At 42.5% G+C, this 27405-nt stretch overlaps 1 protein-coding gene across 1 annotated transcript in view; it reads left to right on the forward strand.

Annotated features, from left to right (window-relative positions):
* Positions 1-27405, forward strand: part of LOC144762986 (vomeronasal type-2 receptor 26-like) — a 150781-nt gene that overhangs the window by 25167 nt on the left and 98209 nt on the right. The window contains exon 5 of the mRNA XM_078648300.1: positions 24684-24908. Within this exon, the coding sequence (XP_078504426.1) occupies positions 24684-24908 (225 nt within the window). The remainder of the gene's footprint in view (positions 1-24683; positions 24909-27405) is intronic.

A 27405-nucleotide genomic window follows, 5' to 3' on the forward strand; every position in this document is an offset into this window, starting at 1 on the left:
CTGTCTCTAGGGGTTCAAAAGAAGGAGAACGAAGAACTCTCAAAACTAAAGGGACATCCCAAGAGGCTACAGGAGAATTGTAAACAGATGTGTTTGGTGAATAATTTTAAACTAATCTTTCTAGTAAATTGCCCATATCTACATAGTTTGTACCTCCAATGGTTCGGATTGATAACTGGTGACTCCTAAGTGTCAAGACCGCAACTGATGACTCGTAAGTGTGAACACCGCAAAACCCAGTAGGAAAGCATCCCTCAAAACGTCCATTTTTGGTGGATCACAAGAGACAGGAAGAAGACCTCGACGATTACACCATTTCGAGAAGGATATCCGGTGCTGTTTGAAAACCATTAAAATTGATGTACACCTGGAGTGCTGAATCTCTAATGCTGCTGCCGCCAAACAGTCTTGAGATCTGATGTTTAAGTTGTCAAGTTCCAAACCCCTAAGTGTAGTCTCTCCAATGTTGCTTGATTCAGGCATGAAACTCTCAATGGAGAGGACTACGTTGAAACAACCAAGGAGGGAATATCAATAGCCTGCGGAGATAAGGGAGCCAATTCCTGCAAGGCCAGCAAGGGGCTACTATCAACACCCATACAAGATCATCCTGACTCTTCTGAATGACTCTTGGGATTGGAAGAATCAGAAGGACGGCATACAACATTCCTTGAGGCCATACTATTGCTAGGGAATCTAATGTTTAAGCTTAATTGGAATGTAATGTACCTAACATTGGGACCAAGACTTTTGCAAATATTCTTGGTGCTGTTGCCAAATCAAATGGAAGGACCTGGAATTGGTAATGGTTGTCTTGAATAAAGAATCTGAGGAACTTCTGAGATGATTTGTGCCCTGACACATGCAGATAGGCATCTAACATGTCAATTAATGCTATAAATTCTGATTTACTCAGGAATGGAAAGATGCTTGTCAAAATTATCATTTTGAATGTCTATTATGGAATAAAAATATTGACATTTTTCAACTCTAAAACTGATCTAAACCCCCCCTGATAACTTCTGTACCGGAAAGATTAATATGCTCTTCTGGTATTGTTATTATCGCTGCCTTGCTCAAGCGGTCTTGAAGTCCTTCTAATAATGCTTATCATCTTACCAAGTCATCAGATAGTGAGGCACAAAAAAAATCTCCTGAGGATCCTGGGCAAATCTCACATAGTATCCTGAAGAGACAGTCTCCAAGGACCATTTGCCTGATATGTGTTGCTCCAGGCTGCCTCGACACCCAACTGGGCTGTGGACTTATTTGGCACTCAGGCTTTTAGGGGAGCTAGAGGAAATGAAGGCTGGGTTAACTGGGACTGGGATTTATCTGAAACCATCTACATTAAATGCATACCTTTGCATCTTGTCGAGTCCGCATGAAGGAACAAAAAAGAAGTAATTCAGCATTGACCCTCTCTAGTCTAATCCTGTCACAAGTAGTTGAAGGCGGCTATTTTTGCAGTTCGATTAATAGCTTGTCAGAATTTGCAAACAGGGAGAAAAACTCCACCAGTAAGCACTGGGACAAGAAATATGGGAGATTTGGTAATGACAGAGGGACTAATGGCCTAATTACGATGGCGGTCAGCCATAACGCCAACCGGCATCGCATTGGGCAGGAGACACCTTCTGAGAATGAGTTGATGGTCGCATGAGTCCGATTAGGATGAGACCACCATCACGGCAGTCGGAAAATGCCTTTTCTAATGCGGCTTGTGCTGCGGCCCAGGAAAATGGCAAGTAATATCAAATAGAAAATCAGCTTTCTTGTGTTAATTGACAGAGATTCATAATATTCCGGGACCCCAAAAAGTACAAGAGTTTTGCTTACCTGGAGCATCCTATTGAGTATCATAGACACAGAATTACTCATGTCTAGCCAGAACCCTTGAATCTCGGGACACTCCAAGAACATGTGGATGTCATCCCCCTTTTCCTGGCCACATTTTGGACATCTCATCATGGGGGCTTTCCCCAGTTTGGATAGTCTAAGCGGAGTCTAATAAACCCTGTGAAGACAGAAAAGGTGCTTCCTCCGTAACTTTGCAGAACGCACCTAGGAGTATAGAATAGTGCAAGATACTTGCCATAAGTCTTCTAGCTGCAACCCCCGGCAAGCTCTTCCCCCACGGTTCCATTGGTAAACTGAAATCTCCATCCAATAGGTTCACCAGAAGCCAGTAACGGTCGCCACTTCCTTTTTTCTAATAATGCTACTGATCATTCGGGACTCTAGTTCATTTGAAAAACCTGTATCCGTCCCAACAGAAAGACTACAATTTTAAATTCAAGATATTTAAATTTTGACAGCTGTTGTTGGTGATCTCTTGCCCCAGATCCCAAGTGATCAGGCTTCCATTGTCTATCAGTTGGCCCCAGGTTAAATAAATTGTCAAGGGGAGGTGGGAGCAACTCAACAGTAACCTCCCCACTTCTTTGCTAATGTTCTGGAAATTAACTTTTGGAATTTTTTCTACATTTTGAGTGATTTTAATACCTAAGTACCTCATTTCCTTTTTAATGTATTCCTGCTGTGAGTTGATGTTCCAGGCCATAACAACCGTTTTGTTCTCATTGACCTCATAGACTGAAATATGCCCAAACTGAGATGACAACTCATATATTAGGGGCAAGGAAGTATGTAGATCGGAAGTGTATACCACTAAGTTGTACGCATATAGTCCCACCTTTTTCTCCCATCCTCTAAACTTGAAAGGGATTATTTCTTCATGGGTTTTAATCTTAGGGCTCATTATATAGATTGAATAGTAGGGGCGATAGTGGGCACCCCTGCCTGGTTCCCCAAGAGATATTGAAGGACCTTGAGAGGTTCCCATTTAGCAAGACTTTGGCTGTAGGTTTTCTATAAATCAGATCTATGGACCTGCAGACGTTTTCACCCAGATTAGTTAGTCTTAGAATGTTATGCAGATAGGACCAGTTCACCCTGTCAAAAGCCTTAGTCGCATCCAAAGTAATAACTGCTAGGGACACTTTGTGAACGAATTCTATGTCTATACCTCCAATTAGGTTGTATGTAAGATCTTTAATCCCCATTCCCCACTTGAAACCCTTCTGGTATTCATGTAAGAGATTCCCCACAACCCCATTCAGCCTTTCTGCAAGTATCTTAGCGAAGATTTTATAATTGCAATTCAATCGCAAAATGGGTCTGTAGGAGTCACAAACATTGGGTGGTTAATCTGATTTTGGGATCCTTCCAGGAGGTGGGGATCTCCCTTCTATTCTCAAATATAGCTGAGAACAGCCTCACCATTACTGGAATAAGATATTGCCCCAGTTTTTTTATATATCTCGGCCGGGTGACCACCCAGACCTGCAGCTTTACCTGATTTCCCTGTCATAATTAAGCCCCTAATCTCGCCTTCTGACAAACCACTATTAATTAGATTCTTCTGAGCTTCGCTAACTAAGTGGGGTACATCCTGACCCAACCATCCCTCCACCTTTTTCTCCATTGTTGCTAAGCTGTCCTGGTATACCTACCAGAAATGGCTTAAAAAGGCTTCTACTATGCCCTCCCTTGTTAGAATAGTGTTTCCTGAAACCTCCCATTTAACCTCCTTTATAAAGCATCTTGCCTCATTGTTCCTCACTTTCGAGGCAAGTAGCTTGCCACACCCTTCACCATAATTAAAGTAGGCAGGTTTACTTGCTCGCCATCTTTTTTGTAATCTCTCTTTGACTACCCCTCCAAGATGCATTTTGTGAGCCTGAAGAGAGGTTTGCAGTGATCCCTTACTCCAGAAAGTAATTTGTCATAAGGGAACCGGAGCTCCAATTTAGTCAAATATGGCAAATTGTTTTCATTTTCTACCCTCTGCTCTGCACCCAGTGCACCTAACCATACCCGTGGATCCCCCTCTCTGGAGAACCCTCCTTTTCCTCCTTCATCTCCTAGGCCTAAGGAGACCACGACAGCTAAACTGCTTGTCAGCCATTGGCCTGAGCACTATAGAAACTCCACACCTTGCGTGGCATCTGCACTAGTCATTGCCACAAGTGGGTCATCCTTTAACTTGTCGTGTATTTCTATAGGTTCTGAATCAGTCCCCCTATTCCTGACCCTATTCTGGTTAAACTAACTATCAAGTTAACTAACAGTCAGCCCATGAGGCAAGAAAACCCCCATGATGCAGATACCGTTATCTGACGCAGTCACACTACGGCACAGGAACGTGTTATCTGATTAGGTCATAACGCTTGAGATCTAATTAGACAAGCGACATTCCTCCAGCCCCTGATAAGGCATACGACGTTCTCATAACAAATCAAACCTATGACAACCTGGATAATCCGTGCGGCCATTGTTTTGATTTCACAGAGAACTTTTGCAAAAGAATGTGCTAACGAGCAAGTCGTAGGACATCTTTATTGACGTACCTATGTCCATCCTTACGTCAATCTCGGCACCTTTAAGGTATAAATATTGCCGACCTTGCCCTATGCAAACACACGCGTGGTGACAAGACGGAGCAGCCATACTTGCCGAAGCCGAGAGCAGAAGCAGACCCCGCTGGCAGCAGCCCCGCCTTCCTGACGCGCTGAGAGACGCGCTGCTATCTCAAGCCGAGAGACCCAGCACCGGCGTTTCTGGGCAGCCCTCGCAGGCAGCCTGGAATATCGAGAGCAGAGAAAGAGATACCATTCCTCATTCATCCTAAATTCCAGGTACAGAACTGAATCACCCCTCACAGAGAATTCTTTAGTTATTCACTTGGCAAAAACAAACTTAACTTAAACTGTAACTTTCCATTCCCGCCCACGCATTAGACTTAGGTCAGGTACACGGGGTAGGCGTATTTAGAAACACCAGTTGAGTACGTTTAGTCAAATGTATATGTGTATGTAAATATATTTTAATCATTTTAAACATCATATGGCTCAGAAACCATATCAATGTTTTTACAGTATTATTTTATACTATTGCTTTTAATGTATGCACTTTACTTAACTATAAGTATTGCAATAATATCGATCCATTTCTCATGTATGAGAAAAGAGACTGATCAATAAATAACACCTTTTTATTGAACACGCCCGTCTCTTCCTTTTCTCTACATTCTGATGAGACTAAGAATGCACGTACTGACTGAGTAAAATAATTGCCTTGTGCTCACACGACTCTCGAGATTGACTCTTGATTAGGGGAGAGCAAAGTTGTCATGTTCTATGGTTGTCAGAAACTAAATCCCTTCTTGTCTAATCAGGGAAGTTAATCCTTCCTTGAACATTCGAGAAAGTTTCTAGCGAACTCTGAGCTTAGCTGGCAAACCCAAAAATTAAGTCTAGTATCGACAGTAGTAGACCTAGTTAACGTCTGGCCTAGGCCTTTACTGCTGTAGGTACTATTCCAATGCGCAGAGCCTATTGGGAAGATAGGAACTACACTACAAACTCAGCTAGTCCCATGACAATCCCAAGCTAATTCACTATTTACATGGGTGCAGCTTCTCATTGTACATTCACTCCCAAAAAACACACACATAATCTCCACAGGACATTTTATAGGTTGTGATTATCCACTCATACCTCCTCTACGAAACTCCCAAACACAGCCAATAGGGGGAAACCTAGAGCTCACCACAGTCCCTTCAAAATGTTATGGATTGACTTTCACAGCAAGGTCATTGCCTAGTTGACACTGTTAATTGTAATAACTAGGCTGTAATGTAGTCAATTTTTGTATTTGAAATGAGAATGCAAACATTCAGTGTTCAAGATTGGTACACAATAACACAACAAAGAAGAGCATGAGAATGGGAGGCAGGAATGTTGGTGGCAGATTATCCAAACTTTGTGCTGCTGCAAAGGAATGTACAGTGATGCAAATTGAAGAGATAATCTGCATATAGTAATTACTGCCAAGCAAAAAACTTCCATTGCACTGCAAAGTTGCCCTTTTTTGCAGTATAAATAGAGCTTGGTGCGGCTTTGCACTACATTGTATCCCTATGACTTTCTACAAACGGTACATGGGCATTCCGTTGGTACCACCCATGCGTTTCGACACATAGCCAGATCTGCAAAAATTGACCAACCTGCTTTGTGTCAAAACATGCTGCCTCCTTGAGGCATAAGATGGTGATCTAAGCATTCCGGGTTAAAACTGTGTCAGTCCTAGTTTTAACCTAATGTTTAGATCGGTGTGCTGTGCCTGACAAAGTTTACCTAAACACTCCAAAAGTAACTGAAAGGAGGGCTAGCTTGCTGAACTGCCTGCTAGACTCAGGTACGCACTACTAATGTTGATTTACAAATTGTTCAAAAGAAACTAAACCAAATTTAAACCACAGATTCCATTATTCTCAATGTATTCTTCACAAAGCTGAATGTTTTTAAATATTCAATTTCGAAAATATTTTTTTAAACATAGATGAAACAAAAAGTAATGAATATAATACATAATTTGCATTAAGAAACACGAAAATATGATGACTTCCTTCAATCAATGTAGATGTTGATGGCCCAATGCATTTCGAGACATTGACATAGTCCCTTCGTCAGGGGCTACACTAAAAAATCAAAATATGAACAAGCAAATAAATCAGCACATTTAAAAGGATCCACAAGTATGGCTTTCCAAGTCTTTTCCCCTACTGCCAATTCCAAAACTCATGTATCTCAGTATGGAGTCCCTCAAGGCGCCATACTGAGCCCCTTGCTCTTTAACATATATGTCAGCCCTCTGGCTAGAATAGCTGAGGAAGCTGGGCTCACGGTATATTCCTACGCTGATGACACCCAGATCATTTTCTCACTTTCCCCCAAAACAACTTCCAATACCTTAGTGCTCCGATCTAGGCTAATAAACATTGCCGACTGGATGCATGCCAATAAATTAAAACGTAATGGTGGAAAAACTGAACTCCTCCTCTTCGGTAACAATAAAACCCCCTGGGGCCCCCAACATTGGCCGTCGCAGATGGGCTCCCCCCCCGCTCCCAGTTCAATCCGCCCGACACCTTGGTGTCATTGTCGATGACCAACTGACAATGAGGCAACAAGTGGTCAAAGTAGCCTCCACTTGCTTTGCCATTTTAAAATGGCTTAGGAAAATTCTGTGGATGCTTCCTTTGTCCACCCAACAAACTGTAATCCAAGCCCTCATAACATCTAGACTGGATTATGGTAATGTTCTGTACCTGGGTGCAAGCAAGGAAGTGCTGCACAGGTTACAGGTCATACAGAACTCTGCTGCTAGATTACCCTGCAAACATCCCAATAGAACTGCTACCTCAGCTTCACTACGTGACCTTCACTGGCTCCGGATTGACAATCGTGCCAAATTCAAAGCATTGTGCTACATGCATAAGATTAACTCTGGTGAAGCACCTCACTATCTAAAGGCCTTAGTACACCACTATCGCTCCCCGCCTTCTTCGATCCTCCAACCAACACAAATTCCAAGTCCCTAGGATCAGACGAGCCAGAATGGGTGGACGCTCCTTTTCCTATCTGGCTCCCTCACTCTGGAACTCTCTCCCCTATAATCTACATACTGAACAACACTATCTTAAATTCCATAAAGATTTAAAAACCTGGCTCTTCAATCAATAGTCTCCTTACCTCTTCTATTGCCTAGCCTTTCATCCTTCTGTGTTCTCTAGCGCCGGGAAACCTTCGGGTAGCTGAGCGCTGTACAAATGTAATAATAATAATAATAATAATTCAATCTAAAAATATCAAGTTGCTTGTTGAACAGCAAATTTTGGGAACTCATGTATGCAGACTGTCATGACCCAAAACAATTCAATTAGAAGATTAACATATCAATTGCAAGATGTTTCTTCAGTAATTAACCTTATGTTGTTAAGAGCGTATTCAACAGTAAGAAATTTTGAAAAAAAGCCATCACCATTAGAAACACCCCAATGTGCAATCTCTGAATGTGCTACTTACTCCAAATAATAAACAATATCACCCATCTGGGTATGCAACTAAGAAGACAATCATCTGAAGTCCTAAACAAAGATACATAAGAAACAACAGAGAACAACAGCCAATCAACCTCCGTAGTCATTATTCCTGATAGTCTTGAGGCAGGCACAAATGCGGAGAAATGTTCTAATTTTTCCTAACAGTTCAAACATTGTATCTGTGCTGCATTGAACATCCTATATATAAAGTGAGAAATGTTATAAAAGACTAAAAATATAGTTTGCACAAAAAAATTACCATTCCTGTACAAAACGTATGCTGGACAGCACACACATGTCTTTGCACAATGGTACAAAGGTCCATGCATGGCACTAGGCAGCCTGTGAGAGGCAACAGGCCTTATTTACTATGTCTCGGCTTTTGCACCCTCAGGTATTCTAGCATCATTGCTTGCAGTGGTGTGTTGCCCTATTTTTTGTAAATGTGCGGCATGATCCAAGTTCCCGTCGGGGCGGTGGTCGTAATCCTATCCCTACAATGGAGACAGTGCCAGTACAAGTACCTGTTCGGTATTAGAGTGTCCCTTTCCGACTGCCTTTTCATGGCGGTCCCACCACCATGAAAAGGCAGACAGGAACATAATTTGGGGGCCCCCATGGGCCACTGCTAAGTGGCCCTGAGGGTGCATGTAGTGCCCCCCACACATCCATGGATGTGCACAAAGTAATTTTTTTCTATTGCGGATTGCACTGAAGCCCTTTTCCTGGGGGAGTTGGTCTCCTATGTGCGATTCAAGATCTTCCTTGATTAGACCCTTTAAAAGGTGCAGTGATGCATTTTGAAAGTCAAATAGATAATTAACTATGTTTATATAATTTAAAATAGTTAGCTGAGTGAGGCCAAATTCTAGACTAATCATTGCATGAGAGGTCAAAGAAAGTAGGTTTAAGTTTTCCTTAAAATGTGAATACAAACTGTGTCAAAAACCTCCAAGATTTGTTTATTAAATACAATTGCCTTCATATATAATGATTGGATACATTTTCATTGTTAACGTCGGAACCATAGTAGCCCCTCCATATAGACATGCAAAATGGGCAATGGCTGCACCAGTGGATTTAAGTCAGATTTATAGTCAGATTTTCACATACTATTATCATAAAATCAGCACTACAGTAGTCCTCATTACTGCTTTTTCAGTCCAGCATGGATGCCCGGGCAGGTGCCCCCCTCCACCAGCTTTACCCTCATACCAGCCCTAAACATTACAAGCAGGGGTAATCTCTTGTTCTATGTCTGAATACTATTCACAGCCCTGAGGTGACTCACAAGAGTCCCACCCTCTGTTGGTAACCCTGTGCCCCAAGGACCCTCTGTAGGCAGCTGGGTGCACTGCACTAGAGGCCCGAAGCTGGAGCTCCAGAAATCAGTGGGGGGCAGATAGTTCATGGATAATGAGATACTCTTGTTGGGAAAGCACACCCCCACCCCCATAGAAACACGCGAGCCACTATGGACCCCCTCCCTTGCAATCTCCCAACCTGTTCTTTTTCAGCCCTTTGGTAAGTGTTTCTAGGGGATTCAAACAACTCTTAGGCGAGCAATAAAAAATAGTTTGTGTAATTTCAAACTGTACACTCTACAGACATTGCTAAATAAAAACAATAAAAGAAACAGTCAATCTTCAGGCAATTCAGACTCTCACGCTTGAAACGTTGAATGCAGTTAGAAGAAGTGCCCGACACCATGGCAGCGGTTAAAGTATGGTAATGAAAAATTACTTTACATTAAAAAAACTAGACATTCAATACAAGATCTAAGGTTACAAGGACATTATAGTTAGGAAACCACATTAAAAAAGAGTAGATATTTGCTGAAAAAACTAAAGGTTAAAGGGACGTTACAGTTAGGTAATAGAATTTAAAAAACTTAGAAATGCACTGAAAAAACAAAGGTTACAGGGATGTTATAGTTCAGATTTCACTTGTATAAAGCCATGGAAATTCAGCAGCTATAGTTACCTAAGCTAACTATAACTTACACATCCACAATGTATTGCTTATGACATCACTGATGATAGCACCTTCCTAACACCCTATATATTACCTAGGGTCCTGGACCTACAATATAAGTAAAATAAATCAGTAGTCCATAGTTTAATAATTAAAAATCAATTACATGTTTTAATAAGCAGTTAGTAATATATTATTCATTAATTATTACTTAATTAACTTACTACTATACACCCCTACATGCCTAGCATCCCACAACTAAAATAAGAGTAAAATAAATAAGTATTCCATTAATTACTTAATTACAATTCAATCAATTAACAATTTACAATTAATTGTTATTTAATGAATACTCAATTAAAACCTAACAGCCCGCAAATAACATATAATTAAAATATACCAGAATTACATAAAATACATAATAAATATCAATCCTATCATTAAATAAAATTTTTCAAATATTCTTAATTATGTATTACTTAATCAACTTCCTAACCTATCCCCCTACAAACTCAACACCCTGCTATGACACTACAAATTACTATTAGTATTTAATGCAAATATTCTAAATCACTTAAAATTAATTACAAGATATATTTCAAAAACAACTAATAACATTTATATAAACAATAGTAAACACATTAATTTATTATATCAACTAAATCACATTTAAATAAGAAAAAAGCTATACTTTTACCTACTATGTTAGTGAAAACAATATCACTTATCTCAAAAAATGAAATTCTTGTCAATGATATTTCAGCATCATAATATATGTCTGTCACAATATTCACTTTCTGACATTTCTTTTCCCCAATATTTTTAAATCTATAGTTTATCCAAACAACATCATTTGAGCCTACTACACCATGGCATGCTTCACTTTACAAGAAAACCCAATGAAAGAGGTAATGCATCTCCTGAGCAGCAGCAACTAAAGATGTCACTTCCTTCATTAAAATTGTGCACATCTATTCTAAAAGAAATTATTATTTTTAAATGTAAACATCACAGAAAACATATTTTCTAAAATGTAAAAAATAACATGGTGGTTTCGCATTGGTTAAGATTAGAGCCCTGAAAAACAACCTAGAAATCATGAAACACTTGTTAGTTACAAGGTGCAATCATTTGTAAAAATGTGAACGTGATGAACAAAAACATAGATCAGGAAACTGATGAATACCAAGTTGAATAATGTGGTGTCTTTTCAATAGATTAAATGCCTCCCTCAGATAATTTAGGCAATGTAGGAGTGGAACTCAGAGTGACTTTGTGAGCCAGTTACATTCAAGATACCATTTGTTACCAACAGAAAAAAAGAAATGTACATGAGTAGAGAGGGACACAAAGAGAGATGAGAGGTGGGGTGGAAAAAAGGTGTACAAATGCACTGAAGTAATCTGATAACCTTTATGCTGCTGATTTGATGTGTCTTTTGGCATCGGTACAGAGCAAGGATTAGAGGAATTAAGCTAATGGTAATCATGGACCCAATTTAGGGGTCACCATGGGCCACAGATGTAAACTTTTGAATCTGAATGCCCCTTGCGACCCCTGGCAATGCTTATGCGGCCCTTGCCTTCAGAGGTGGCAAAAGCAGTGCCAGGAACACAAGGAAGTTAAAGACATTGGTTGGAGCTCAATTCTCTTTGTATTCTGTGCATTTGTTTTACTACACAAATACTACATAATGTATATATATAGTATATTTTTCACTACTACTGAAATACAAATGAAGTTTAATTAGCTGAAATATGGCCTTGTTAGAAATTGGATCTCTAGTTGGCAGAGGTATGCACCCTGTCTAAGTCGGGACCATAATTCCAGTCAGGATAAGTCAGTCACGCACCATAAATTATCCTGTGCTCACCCTATGGTAGCTTGGCACTGAGCATACAGGCCTAACTTAGGAGGCAATGTGTAAAGTATTTGTGCAACACAACACACAGTAACACAATAAAAATACCAAAAAAAAGACTTTGCCCCAGGTAAAAAATACAGACAACCATTTTATAAATAAATCAAGACAAAAATATAATAACCAGAAATTGAGATATGAGTTTGTAAAGAATAAAAATGTCTGTAGCGCTTACAAGCAGAAAGCGCCTAAAGAGGGTTGTCTAGGTGTACTGGATGGGGGCAAAATCAAGAGTTCAGTCTGGCTGTGATGGAGCCACGCAGGCCCGATGAACACAGGACCTTGATCCTGGTCGCAAATGCGAGGTGCATGGTGCAGAAAAGCGATGCATCAATGTGGATCTTTCAGTCGAGGTGATGATTTGATTTTCTTCATGCAGTGGTATTAATGCATCGGTTCTGAAGACGATGTGCTGAGCCAAGAAGCATTGGTTCCGAAGACGATCTGTCGGGTTCTCCATGCAGTCGAGGGAATGCATTGATTCTCCCAAACTGCAGCAGCGGCGATGTATTGGTTCCATTCTGTTAGTTTTCTAGGCATTGTGCTTGTTCCGCCTGCGATGTGTTGATTCTGCTCCCACAACATGGTCATGTGCCGGTACTGATGCACGCAGACTGGAGATAAGTCAAATTTTCTGGAGCAAGTATCTGGATCCACTTTGAATTGATCAGGCACAGGAGCAGGTGGAGATACTTTGTTATCCCTGAAACTCTAACAACAGGAGGTAAGCCAAAAAGCCCTTTGGGATCCCTATTGGTTCAAGGCAGGGTGCAGCTCTCCCTCAGCAGAGTTAGAGAGCAGCAGGCTGCAGGGCAGCACAACAGAAAAGCAGTTCTTCCAGAGCAGAAGTACAGCTGCATGACAGTCCTTATAGCAGCAGAGTAGTTCTTCTAATAGATGTTCTTTACAGGTCAGAGATCCAGTACTTATACCCAGTTATGCCTTTGAAGTGGGGGTGACTTTAAAGAAGGGTCTGTCATGTCTTTTGGGATAGTCTCATTGATGTATACCCCATTTGTACATACATTGTCCCATCCACATGACAATAACAATTCTGAACTGGTGAACCTTTACCTGGTAGCTTGCTCCTCTCTCCACAACACCAGGCTCTACATAAACATGTCCCAAGGCAAGTAGATTTATTCTGTATAAGGGTCACTACTTTTTAATCCTTGGCCAACAGCCAGCTGTGCATGATCAAATTTGTTTAGAAAAACATTGGTGATTTTTTTCAAAACATTTATGATTGTTTTCTAAACATCAAACATACATATCGAGTTGACACTTTAGTATAAAAGAACCTCACTCCCTCCTACAAATTAGAGGAGAATTCCTTCCAGGCTGAAACGGGGTTCCTTAGTGATGAACCTCTGGCATACAACGGTCTGACATCTCTTGACATCTGGAAGGTCGTTAAGTCGCCATTTCTATCAGATTCAAGGGCTAACCTCAGTATTGACGTTGCGATTGATGAGCAGTTGTGGGTTGAATATTTTGAGCGGATATTCGGCCTCCCACTAATCGCACCGCAAACGTCCCCAGTTTTGACTATCTCTAGTACAAAGCTGAATCCCTTCCCGTTAGCCATACACATATCCCATGAGGAGGTGGAGCTTGCAATGTTGGCTAGCAGGAATGGAAAGGCACCAGGCCCTGATGGGTTTCCAATTGATCTTTTTAAATTTAAAATGGACCTATGGTCCCCAATTTTAAGTAGGGTTCTTTAGGCATCATGTGCCTTGGGGCTCGTTGACTCTTGGTCCCAGTAAATTCTTGTCCCCATTTTTAAAAAAAGGGGACCGCCAATTACCCTTGTGTTACCGGCCTATTTCACTGCTAGACTCACTCGGGAAAGTGTCAGGTCGTGTTATCCTCGAGCGTCTCCAGCAGTGGGCGTCAGATAACAAAGTTCTATCCAATCTGCAATTTGGGTGTCGAGAGGGTTTGGGTACCACAGAGCAAGCCCTTAATTTGTCTCTTCTAATAGGCAAATACGTAAATACAAAAGGGGGAGCTCTATTTATGGCGTATGTCGACCTTTCAGCAGCTTTTGACTGCGTCAGTCACACCAAGCTCTGGACCATTCTAGCCGACGTGGGAGTAGAGGAGTCCCTCGTAATTTTCCTACGCGAGTTATACTCAGACGCCACAGCTAGAGTCAGGTATGGCGTGGGAGGGGAATTAACAAAGTCATTCAGAGTAGAGAGGTGAGTAAGGCAGGGCGGCGTCCTGGCCCCATTTCTATTCAATCTCTACACTAACGGCCTGGAACAAGCCATGGTTACAGGGTGCCAGGACCTCCCCACCATTAACAAACGCCCAATACCGGTGTTACTCTATGCGGATGACGCCGAGATTCTAGCCCGTACCCCCATGGAACTACAGCGAGCTCTCGTGAGATATTGTACCTTTATGGCCAACCTGGACCTGAAGATCAATATTAAAAAAACTGTTGTTATGTCCGCTGGTTCTAAGATTAAGAACATAAAGGCAATTTACATTGACAAGCAAAAACTCGAGAGCACTACTACTTATCCGTACTTGGGCATTGTTTTCGATCATAAATCCACCTTGAAGTACGCTATTGAGTCTAGGAAGCTGTCTTTAATGAGGGCGACAGTTGCTTTGGTTAATTTTGCAAATACATTGGGTAGACGGCCTACGGCCGAGCTTATAGAGATCTATAGGGTAAAATGCTTAGCTACTGTAATTTACGGGGCTGGCGTATGGGGATATGGGAAGGTTGAAGCGGTCCAAAGGGTAGAAAACAGTTTTTTAAGATTTCTACTCGCAGTCCCGCGGGGCATATCGACATATGCATGCCATTTGGATGTGGGCCTGTCTTATTTAACAGATATAATCAAAATCCAACCCCTTCTTTTATGGCACCGCATTTGGTCTAGTAGTGAAACTACTCTTTGTCAAAGGTTTATACAGGATTGCATTTCCTTAGACAATGCCAAGAGATTGGATGGATTGCATATATTAGGAAATTCTTCAATGACATGGGTATGCTACAATATTATCATTCCCCCACTTCAATTGCTGTTTTGCCGAGAAAGCTGTTCAAAAAAGTTTGTTTAGCTCATCTAGAATCCCTGAGGCTGTCTAGTGAGGTAACCAAAGTGACAGTTCAACACTCGCTACTAATTCAAACAACTATGACGGTCCAGCCATACCTAGCTTTCATCTTCTCAGGCTATCGAAGATTTTTATTAACTAGGTTTAGGCTAGATATTTTTCATCATTTGGTTACTTTCCCTACAACTAATAACTGGGCAAAGATCTTACAACCCTGTCCTTACGATGATACCTCCCCCCAATCAACGATTCATACAATACTGTTTTGTAAATTCTACCATGAATCGAGGAGACGCTGGCTCACACCGATTTTAAACACCATGGGCCTACGTAAGTGCCGTCCCGCCTTTCTCACCCTGCAATTTCTGGACGCGGAGTGTTTTGCTAAATCGATAGCAAAATTCCTGAACTTAGTCGTTAGGCATAGGCAAGACTTGGATTAGCATGGGGTGCTTATTTTTATCACAACCTGTTTATACTGTTAAAGTTTAATATGATTTTATTAGTATTTAACATATTGCAGCGAACGATTGCTGTTTTTTAATTGTTTAATTACCGATCTTAAATTTAACATAACTTTCTCATTTAAGCACCACGCACTTTATATATAGTCGTGTTGAAGTGTTGTTCTCCGAAGTCTCACCCTAAAAATTACTGTAGTGACTTTTTTCCTGTTATTAGGAGAATTGGCGAAATTGCATGATGCCACAATGAACTTGTTATCCTTTCGACACTTTACCCTGAAGATCACATTTTTAAATTGTGTTTTTATGTATTTACAAGTATACTATGCTTTTATGGCTGTTTGCTACAACCGAATAAAGCTTAATTGAATTGAATTGAATTGACATCTCTTGTGGGTAGTCATCCTCAATGCAGAGATGGGCTCCTTCATTCTAAACCATCAAGTGAGGGGTCTGGTTCTTCCCTAAGGGTTCCTTGACTACAGATACACATACCTATATGCATATACACCTACACATCCAGGCTAGACTAGGTACATTTAGGCAAATTACCTAGGGCGCGCATTTTAGGAATATGCAAGCGCTACTGTTTTAATCTGAACTTCTTCAGTTCATTTTATGAGCACAATGGTAGAAATGTATCTACTATTCATGATATTGGTACTAGCAATCTCTTTCGTATGCTTCTGTCTCCTGATTGTCGCAGCACATATGTTTTTCACAAGGCTGTAGCTGGACCAATAAATAATTATTGAAATGTCCTAATTGCCACCCTGTGTATTCTCTGAGAGAAAGCAAGCACAAGTGTCTGAGCGAAACGTATTGAACTGTTTTCCATGATCCCTGAGGAATCACAGTTGTCATGTTCAGTGGTTGTCAGAAACGACCTACGCCACTGTAAAATACAGGGGGGGCGGTGGCACTGTGGAGCTAGCTTGTCTAATGGCTGAAATATCCTGTGGGGGTGTCCAGAGTCAGGTTGGACACCAAGCCCACAGTTTAGGTCATCCAAAATGCGCAGGTCCTTTGGGACTCCTAGGAACTACACAACAGGCACAGAGGTCCTTTCTTTCAAGGCCTGGCTCCAGATTCACTACTGTGGGGGTAATCAACCCTTTGTGTGGGGACAGAACACTGCCTATTCAGGTACAGGTGTCAGCTGCTCTCTCCCATCCTACCCAAGATGAGCCATCAGAATGCAGATGAGCACTCAGACATACATCACCTTCCCTTTTGTGTGGCTGTCTATAGTGAATGCACAAAGTCAAGCTGTCACCCAGTCCAGATGTGTTTTGGAGACAGGCTGCAATCACACAGAGCTTTAAGAGGAGACCAATGTCCAATTTCCGAAAGTGGCATTTCTAAAATAGTAATGCTAAATCCAATGTTACCAGTAAAGAGGATTAATCATTGCCATTTCAAAGATATATATCATGATCGAGCTACTCTTTTCCAATCGGGAATTACAGCTTAAAAGTGTAATATGGCATTCCCAATGAAAACCTGTGAGAGGAGTAGGCCACACAGTGTTAAAAAATGAATTTGGGGTGTTTTTCACTAATGAGACTTGCTAAACTCAAAAGTACACGTCCTACCTTTTACTTACATAGTACCCTGCCTTATCGGCTACCTAGGGACTACCTTAGGGGTTACTTATGTGTAATAAAATTGGAGTTTAAGGCTTGGCAAGGGGGTTTACATGCCAAGCCAATATGACAGTAAAACTGTACACACAGGCTCTGCAGGGACAGGCCTGAAACATGTGTAAAGTGCTGCATGTGTGGAAGGCCTATTCAGTGCTGCAGGCCCACTATTAGCATTTAATGTACAGGCACTGGACATAGGTAGTACATTCTAGTAGTGATTTACAGATACATTAAGTGTCCAAATTGTGGCTAAATCAATGTAATCATGTTTAGGGGAGAAGCACATGCACTTTACCACTGGCCAGCAGTGGTAAAGCATTTTCCATCTCGACCCCACATCCAGCCTAAGACCAGGTTAGATTAATCAATACCTTGATGGAATTTCCTGCTTAGGGCGATAGTACATGGACAATGGACAACTACTGCAGGGGCTATTGCCAGATCTATGCCTCTCTGAACCCAGTTGGATCCCTCCGAGGCCACTGAGCTAACCCATGGCTAATCCTCCTTATCTAGGTACCCATCTGTGCAGCACCTACATTTAACTTGCTCACCAATGCATCCCAGTAGGTAGACAGTACCACATGGCCAACAAAGTGATGTGGCCCATTCCACCCCTTGGGTATGACATCTGGCCCCAACCCAAACTGTGACCCAAAGGACAGCAACCAACAGAGGCCACAGACAGATGTCAGTGTCAACTGCCAGGCCCAAGCCCATCCAGGGGCTTCTCTACTCTGTGGCTTCTCAGAGTGGTGGGCAGAAGCCCAAGGGGTCTTGCAAATTTCTTCTACTCCACCTCCCACGAGTTTGGGGTTGATAGTAGGCCTGGGCGGTAAATTCCATTCCGCTTGCAGAATTTGGGTAATTTTGTGTTCTGCGGAGAGCGCAGAATTGGCCAAAATTCCACAATCCGCGGCTTGCAAAATGTTTTGCTTGTTCGCACTTTCAAAATGCGTGTTTGTGAGATATTTCTCTCCGAGCAAGCAAACAGTGTTCGCAAACAAGAAAAGGAGATAAATAGATTGAAACAAATACCTTCCCTTTTGGGGGCTGATATTGTAGGAGATAGGCCACTCAGCTCTGACAAAGGAGAAAGACTTATTAAATTAAGAAAGAAAAATACAAGAACCCAGTTGCACGCAGAGGTCTTGTTGGGATACTTGAAGACTAATACGATACCTGTGGGATTACAGGTTAAAAATATCCCAGTGATCTTCCTTAATGATAAAACATACTTGATTGATTTCAGTGGAGTAGGAACTAAATGTTCCTGTGGTTGGATAGCTCTATCTATAAATACTGCTCTACGTATCAGTGAGGAGGAATTGAAGGAGATCAGGAGATTGGAGGAAGAGATAGAGGGAGATTCCACCATTGTAGATGCCAAAGCTCTTTTAGAGAGCATTAACAAAACTTTGGCTGATTTCAAAACCCATACAGTGAACTTAAAAACATCTAAACTAAGTAGGGATATGAAGAACTTCAATCAAGATCAGGTATACCCGTACCTTAAAGAAGATTTCTTTAAAAACATTAATCTGGGTGCTTTGAATTCACAATACAAGGGCAGATCACGCACCAGATTGTGAACCTTTTCCGATTCATCGTCTGATTCAGACCAAGGTGTAGGTGCTTATTATCAACCTTGCCAACCCTTCTATTAATATCCTAACGCCCACCACCTTTTTTAGACAGAGGGGGTCGCAGAGGATTCAGGAGAGGATGGAGGCCCCCACAGTTCCAACCCCCTTAAGATCAGAATCTCTTCCGAACCAGACAGAGAGTATTCAGGCAGTAGTTACTTACAGAGGGGATGCTGAGCTTAGGACAGCTCCCGTTTTGTAACCTAAGCCACCATGAGTAATACCGAATCTATGCCTATATATAGTCTGTCCAAACATTTGTTGACCCCGTGGGAACTTAAAGTGTTGCAAAAAGGCCTTTTTTGTTCCCTTAGTGGTACAAGACCCTGTTGATACTAAGACCGAAGTATTACAGTTTTTGCGAAAGATTAGGTTGAAGACCTATTTCTTAGAACAAAATGAGATTCCAAAATTGAATGTAAGTGGCTTGAAGTTGAAGTCTACCTTCTGCCCTGACAGTGCTAGTATGCCAGATGAAATTATACTCTTCGAAAACAAATTTCTGAGGGAATTAGATAAAATGAATATGAAAAAAAATCTCATATAAATCTAACTTTAATAAACAAGAATATCTTGCTTTAATCAATCTAGCCAATTACCCCTTCACAGTAATAAAACCTGCAGACAAGGGAGGGGGAATTGTGCTGTGGGACAGGAATGATGACGAGAATGAGGTGTTGAAACAACTGGGTAATCCTACACATTATCGCAAAATTCAGGATAGTCCAGCTGCAATGCTGAGAGCCAAGATTTTGTATTTAACTACACAGGCATTAGACTGTGGGTACTTGAGTATAAAAGAGTATGAGTATTTAAATTCCTCAATGCAAAAAATACCTAGTTTGTATGTACTCCCAAAAGTGCACAAGGAGGCTGTAAAACCTCCTGGGCGCCCGATTATTGCCGCTTGTGGCTCATTACTTGAGCCTCTGGCCAAATATATAGAGACCTTTTAAAAACCATTTGTTAGTGCCACTCGTGCTTACATAAGGGACACTATGGATTTTTTCCACAAGATTGAAGACTCGATGTTCGATGGAGACCAGCAGGTGTTGGTCTCCTTCGACATCGAGAGTCTTTATATCAATATCCCTCAGGACGAGGCGCTGCTGGTTATGGAGTTGGTTTTGGATCAAAGGTGCAGGCTTCATCAGGACCCGACTAAGTTCATTTTGGGCTTGGCTAGAATTTGCCTAAAAAACAGCTTCTTCTCATTTTAGGGTGAGATGTTTTTGCAAGTAAAAGGAGTGGCGATGGGATGTTGTTTCGCCCCAAAGATAGCAAACCTCATCACGGACCAATTTGAAAGGAGGTATGTCTTCGATGAAGCGACCCCATTTTGACACCATTTGTTGAGGTGGATGCGCTTCATCGATGACATATTTCTAATATGGAACGGCAATATAGAAGACCTTGACCTATTCCATGTGTGGCTTAATTTGTGTACTCCTGACTTAAAGTTTACTAAAACCTTCAGTAGAGACAGAATTAACTTTTTGGATTTATAGATTTTTAATAATAATGGCAAACTAGAGGTCAGCCTCTTCACAAAACCGACCGATCAGAATACTCTCTTGGAATTCACAAGTGGACACCCAAGGAGTCTGAAAGAAAATTTGCCCTATGGGCAATTTTTACGGATCCGCCGTAATTGCTCAAATAAGAACGATTACTTTGATAACGGGGAGACCCTGTTAAAGAAATTATGTATGAGAGTCTACCCGAGGAAATTAGTTAAAGCTGCCCTTAAAAGGGCTTGGTATACGCCTCGTGAAACCCTACTTATCCCCAAAGTGAAAACTGAAGCTAAACAAATGACCTGTGTATCCCCAAGCCACTCTTTGCCTTCAAGAAAGGAAAAAACCTTAAACAACATCTTGTTCGAGGAAGCAGGGAACCGTTGGCTAAAAAAGACACCTGAAGTATGTTAGGTCTACCAGCCTTGGTTGGACACTATCGCTGTACGAACTGTGCGCTTGCTCCAACTCCACAGACTCTAAATCGATTGTGATTAATGAGAAGACCCACACCATGCAGTCCTTTTCGAATTGTAACACCAAAAATGTGGTGTATGTGGTGATGTGTCCATGTGGTCTCGCCTATATAGGCCAGACCACCCAATCTGTGAAAATGCGCATCTGCCAACATAAGTCTCGTAGAAGATGTAGGACCCAGGGAGCACCGCTGGTACAACATTTCAATGATTCTGGACATAGTGAAGATGAATTAACCTGGACAGTGCTAGTAGTAATTAAAGCAAGTAACAAGGCAGAATTGGAGATGAGGCTGAATTGAACAGAAGCTAGGCTAATCGAAAGATACCATACTGCTACTAAGGGGCTAAATGACAGAGATGAATTATGGGCATTGATTTAGACACCCTTTGCCTCCCTGTATTGAGTAGCAGGTATTTAGAGAACTGGATTGAGCTATTGGTACATTATTTAACTTTATGTGTAAATAAGAGTGTAAGCCCAGGTGCGATTATGCAGTGCCAAGAAGAGTGTTATTGAATATTGCTATGTTAGGTGCCTCACACATGGATAAGCCCTTGACTGTGTCGGTGCTGGTGAATTAAGGATTTTCTACATCCCTTGATGTCTGAGAAGTTCTCCCCCACTCTGGGTATATATATTACCTCTGTGTTGGTGCTGGTGAAATTAAGATTTCTGCCTCCCATGATGCCGGAGATGTTCGCCCCCGCACTGCGGATATATTACCTCAGTTGAGAAGTCGTAAGTTTATAGCAACTAAGGGTTTTGTTTTTGTTTTGTGAGGCTTTACAGTGGCGTACATTTGCCGTGGTGGACTTCACATTCTGTCTGCGTGGGAGGGTTTATACGGTATCCCGTGGCTTACACCCGTTTCTCCTTGGTGCTTATAAAAGATACTCCCTCCCCACTCCTCCCTACTTGTGCGTATTCATTGTGGCACTGCTAATCATTTATTGTTGTTCTCAATGATTATTATTATTGTTTTAGTGACATTATACCCTTGTCCTGATGAAGCCTATAGAAATGACCGGCTGAAACGCAACCGCGACTGCGTCAACACTTTAACGAGGAGTCCCTTAAGTGTTGAGTTGGTTTTAAAAGAGTATAGCACCTACAAAATTATTTTTTAGGGGTGTTCCACCTCTGGCGCAATTAGGATTTCCTGAGTGTATTACTTTTAGTCTAGAGTGTACACTATGATAGTCTATTTCTATTAAGGGTATATTCCTTTTGAATATATCATTTGATTTATATATGTATTGTATATGTTGTGTATATAATGTATCATGTATTGTCATACTGATATGAATGTGATTTAAATGTGATTAAGAGTGTTTTGTTTTTGTTTAACATTTATGAAGTTTATATATACATTTTTGTTTATTTGTGCCCTACCCCGTCCTTTGACACGTATATACGTTTTCTTGACCTATGGATATACAGGATATGTAAATAATATTGAGAACATCAGGGTAATTAATTGTACCTTGTATGTAAATAAATGTTGAATTGATCCCTCTGTACTACTTTGTTTTTTGATATACATCTTTGATGTCCCTTGCTCATGTATAGGAGAGTGATTTGGGCTTAACCCCTTATTTAGTTTCTCGCGCAAACAGGAAAAAAGCATTGCGAACGGGCGAAACAAGCAATTCCACGTGTTTGCAGAACTTTTGCGTGCTCGCAGAGTTTTTTTACCATTTTGCGGAGCTTTGCGTAGTGCAACTATGCAAATTCTGCCAACTCCTAGTTGTAGTCTGAAACTGGTTGCTCAACCCAGGGTCTGTACCCTGAGGCAGAACAGGAGTCAGGGGTGAGTGTTTCCTTGCCCTTCCCTTTCATCTGGGCTTATGTACCCTTCGTCTGGGAGTGGTACCCCCAGAAAACTGAACTGTTAGAAAGCCAGTGGTGAAAGACCCTCCTAGTTCTCCCAACACCAAGGGTAACTCATTCCCCAGTATGCAGTCAATGAGTATCTGGGGACTAACTACGACCCTCCACTGAGTCACCTTCCCACCCAGTCTAGGGACACCAGAGCCATGGAGTGGATAAAATCTTGCCCCTGGGCCGCAGCCACCCTATACATGTGATCAGTATACTGCTCTGGGGAGACTAGACTTTCCCCAACCATGGTCTGGCTAGCCCCGGTATCCCTCGGAGCAGTGACTGCGATCCCATTCACAGTCATCTGGTTGAAGTGATGACTGAGTCTATCTCCCACCGAAGGAGATCAGGGCATGGTCTATGACATGCCCCTTGGGACTTCTTTCCCCTGCAGCCACATTAGCCAGTCCTGTAGGGTTCCCATCTCTTTTGGCAGACAGGATCCCCCTGCTTGTGTCTAGGGGTGGGTGGCAAACTGCGCTCTGCCAGCGGAGTTTCTGCAAACCCGTGCTCCACCATTACTGCTGGACTCCACCTGTAGTGCTTTGATGTCCAGCTCTCTGAGGTTTAGCTCATGGGCCAGTTTCCTCTCTTCCAGAGCTAGCCTCTTCTCATCCAGAGCATGTTCCTTCTCCAACCTACCAAACTCCAAAATAAGCTTTCTGTCCTACCTCCTACCCAGCATCTCTCTGGTCAGGTTATTTGATGAGACAGTGCTCCCTGCTTCAGGAGGACCACTACCCCAGACCAGATGCTGGCTTCCCTCTTCACAGGCAGTTCCAGTTCCACCTAAAATCCAGGATCAGCTCCTCATCCTCCTTAATTTCTTGCTGCTCTTCTCCTGGGGCCACAGCCCATGCATTACAGTTTCACTGCCTGGGCTCTCAGTGCATTCTGCGGCTCCACCTTCCTGGTGAAGTCTTTAGTGGACAGGTCGACTCCCTTACTAAAGTCTTTGAGCTGGACCACAGTGTAGGCCTTCAGCTTGGCCAGCTCAACAAATATCTTTGCAGGTGCAGATGCTGCTTCTCCAGAAGAAATTGAAAAAGCCAATTATGGAGAATTGAAAAGGTTTCAAATTGGCCTTAGGTATAGAGTGAAAACATGCATGGAGCCATTGTATGGAACTGCACAAACAGAAGTCCCATACCATCACTGCCACTAATGTTAGAAATTGAGTCTGTAGTTGGCAGAGTTATGCACCCTGCCCAACTAGGGAGCCCACTCCTAATCAGGGTAAGTCAGTCATACACCATAAATGATCCTGTGCTCACACTCTGGTTTCTTGGCACTGAACAGGGAGGGCTAACTTATGAGGCAATGTGCAAAGTATTTTTGCAACACAATGCCCAATAACACAATGAAAACGCCACAAAAGACTGCACAACTGGTTAGAAAAATAGACAATAATGTTATGAATAAATCAAGACCAAAACAACAAAAATACAATAAGTAGAAATTGATGTATTAATTTATAAAGAATAAAAATGCCTGTAAGGTTTTGAAGCAATTAGCGCCAAATAGGGGTTATCTGGTTACGCTAGACTTGGGCAAAGTCAAGAGTTAATGCTGACCATGAAAGAGCACGGGCCAGATACAGGAGGCATGCAGGCCCGCAGAACACACTACCTTGAACCTGGTGGTAACAGCAAGATGAGGGGTGCAGACAAGCAATATGCCAATGTCGATACCACAGTCAGGGGATACATCGATTTTCTCCACACAATGGGGGTGATGTGCCAGTTCCAAAAACGATGGACTGAGTCGCGAAGAGTTGGTCAACAAAAATAATCAGCAAAAATAGAAAGTGAGTAGACAGAAAAGTTTGGGGTGACCCTTCATAAAGAGCCATTTTTCAAAAGACCTCTGGCATCTTCAGAAAATAAAAACAAAATGCTCATAAATGTATGTTGTTTGTATGTACTGGGGAGAGTGTGTTTATATGAGAGAGGGTTTGTGTAAGTGTGAACTTGTGTGTATATGTAAGCATGTGTGTGTGAGTGAAAGTGAAGGTCAAAGTTTGGGTGATGTCACTTCCGCTACCCCAGGCATTTTGGTGATTTGATGTTCATTATGGTAATTGTGTCATGTTACACTTCTGTCCCTGTGCTCTTCACACATACAGGTTCTTCATTACGTGAAAAGCGTCCACTTTACAACTAAAACTGGTGACAAGGTATTGTTTGATGAGAACGGCGACGTCCCGGCGGTATACAGCATTATAAATGTGCAGGTGCAGAACAACACCTTTGGCTTCATAAACGTGGGCAGATTTGATGAAGGGGCTCCAGAGGGTCAAAAAGTTATCGTCAATGCTAGCGCTATTGTGTGGAACACAAGAGACTCCCAGGTCAGGCCCACAAGCTAAATTTCTTTTTTGTATTTTATGTGTTTTTGTTTCTGTTACTGCATCTGCATCTTATTGTTCTTGCTGATGAGGTACATACAGCCTTGGTACAAGGGTTTTCAGGTAATATGACAATGATAATAGACAAATCTATGGAATAAAATGAAACACCTCAATAGTAAAGAGGCAGGATGCTGGGAGTGGATTCAGTTAGAGTCTCTGCGTTTTCTAATGACCAGGTACATTGTTTCTGGTTACCGTAATATAAATGTAAGTGTAGTGTAATTTTAAGTGGAAAGTATTTGTAAACACGAGTAATAAAGGTAAAAACTCAATATCACAAAAGACAGAGGGTCTTATTACAAGGTTTGGCAGTGCGGGAAGGAACGCTACCAAATCGTTGGGTGAAACACCCTCCAGATTAGGATTTTTTTTCCTGTCTGGCAGGTGCGTTTTGGGCATTCCCACAGCACTGCCTATGAAGTAGGCACCGCAATGGGAATAACAAACTCAGTACCTGCACACAGCGAGACACATGTTGTGCCCCCTGCATGCACCTTGTGGCACAGAGACACATTATCTCACCACCACACTTTTCAAGGTAGTCCAACACCATGAAAACTGTGACAGTGAGGAAACTCGTAATATGCTTGGATGGACTGTGGTGGTCCTGCCAAGCATATTGCGGCCACAAGACTGCCGAAACACCAGCAGGGATTTCTGATGCTTGGCGGTTGCAGTGGCCTCCGGTAGTAGTAATAGGGCGGTCGGACGACTGCCACCTCTGCGCCCCATGAGTCTGGCAATATGTGGGCTGCCAGACCTTGTCATAAGGCCCAGAAACTAGAACCAGAAGATAGTATAAACCTGGTGAGAAGAAGCCTTCCAATGTTTGGATACGTGACCTATCAGAAATCATAGTGGAGGCAAAATAAACATAATTTCCTCTTTTCTACACCCTAACAACACAGCCCAACCACCTACCATCCTATAACTCCGTGCCACATTACCCAAAAACACCAAACGTCACATCCTCAACAATCTACATCAACCTTCCCTACATCTTCCCTACATCTACCTAACACTGGCTGTGCCTATACACAAGCACTATCCTCCAGCAACAAACATCCCAGGATTCTTATTTCTATTTCACCCTTCACCATTCCAAAGCAACTCCAAAGCTGAAATGCACAGATTAATTTCAGAATGGTCCCATGAAATAATCGCCATTTGTTGGCTCAGGGCCACCCCTGTTGGACCAAGATGAACAGGGTATCTCTAGTCTGCCTCTTTATAGTGGAGCAGTGTGACTCACTGGTTAGAGGCGGCAGACCCGGAAGCAGCAGTCGGCCCGGGACCAGGGTTCGATTCCCGACGCGGCAGGGTCGTGGACCAGGGTCAGCGGACTCGATAATTCTCGCCTCGGTGCCTACTCTAACCAGGGGTCCCACTCGTCAACTCTGGGTATTAGCTTGCCTAATCTCCACAACGGCCCCATCAACGCCGGGATGCCTGGCTCCACCTTGGGGATTCCCAGCATGGACCATCCCACAGGGAAAGCCAGGATGGGTTCCCCAGCGGTATACAGTGCCAGGACGCCGGCTGGCAACAGTGCGCTTTACAAGTATACACATTACATTACATTACATTATATCTTTTTGTAAACTTATTTCCAGGATAGGGACTCTGTCCCTGATTCCTAAAATGGCTACCTACGCACCTTTGTTAATGTGGAGGTAGCCTATCATATCTTATCTCTAGATCTGTCAGCTCTGCGGATAACTATCTGTGTGAAATATCTATATCTTTTTTTAACTTATTTTCACGGCAGGGGCCTCATTCCCAGAGTCCTAAAATGGCTACCTACACATCTTTTTTGATGTGGTGGGAAAAAATCAGATCTTATCTCTAGGAGCGACCTTTGACCCTGTCACCAGGCAAGTCGCTCCCCCGTGCCACCACACAGCCCTGTGTGCCCTGAGGCGCTGCTGCCGCTCGATCTGGTTTGTGCCTGCGTGAAAAGCTTTTTTCCCTCGTACTTTGTGCCCCTCTGTGCCCCTCTGTGCCCCATTGCTTTGTGTATACCCCGCTAACCCCCACCTGCTTGGTTAGCATTGTTGTTGTTCTTTATTGTACTTCTTGTGCCCCTCTGTGCACAACTTTGCCTTCTGTATCCCCCGGTCCATGCTCCTTTCCCGCCGCTGTATCCCCTGTGGCCTTGCCCCCCTGAGCTCCCATTCGCCACCCCGCTCCCGCCTCCTAGCTGCTCCTCCCTCCTACTCCCCCTCATATGGAGGACGCGCGGTGGTGAGGAGAGCAACCTTTGACCCTGTCATCAGGCAGGTCACTCCTCCGCACCACCACACAGCCCTCCTGTGTGCTCTGAGCGCTGCTGCTGCTCGATCTGGTCTGTGCCGGCGTGAATAGCTTTTTTCCCTTGTACTTTGTGCCCCTCTGTGCCCCATTGCCTTGTGTATCCCCCGTTCGCCCCATCTGCTTG

The sequence above is a fragment of the Lissotriton helveticus genome, chromosome 6, assembly GCF_964261635.1.
Source record: "Lissotriton helveticus chromosome 6, aLisHel1.1, whole genome shotgun sequence".
Lineage (NCBI taxonomy): Eukaryota > Metazoa > Chordata > Amphibia > Caudata > Salamandridae > Lissotriton > Lissotriton helveticus.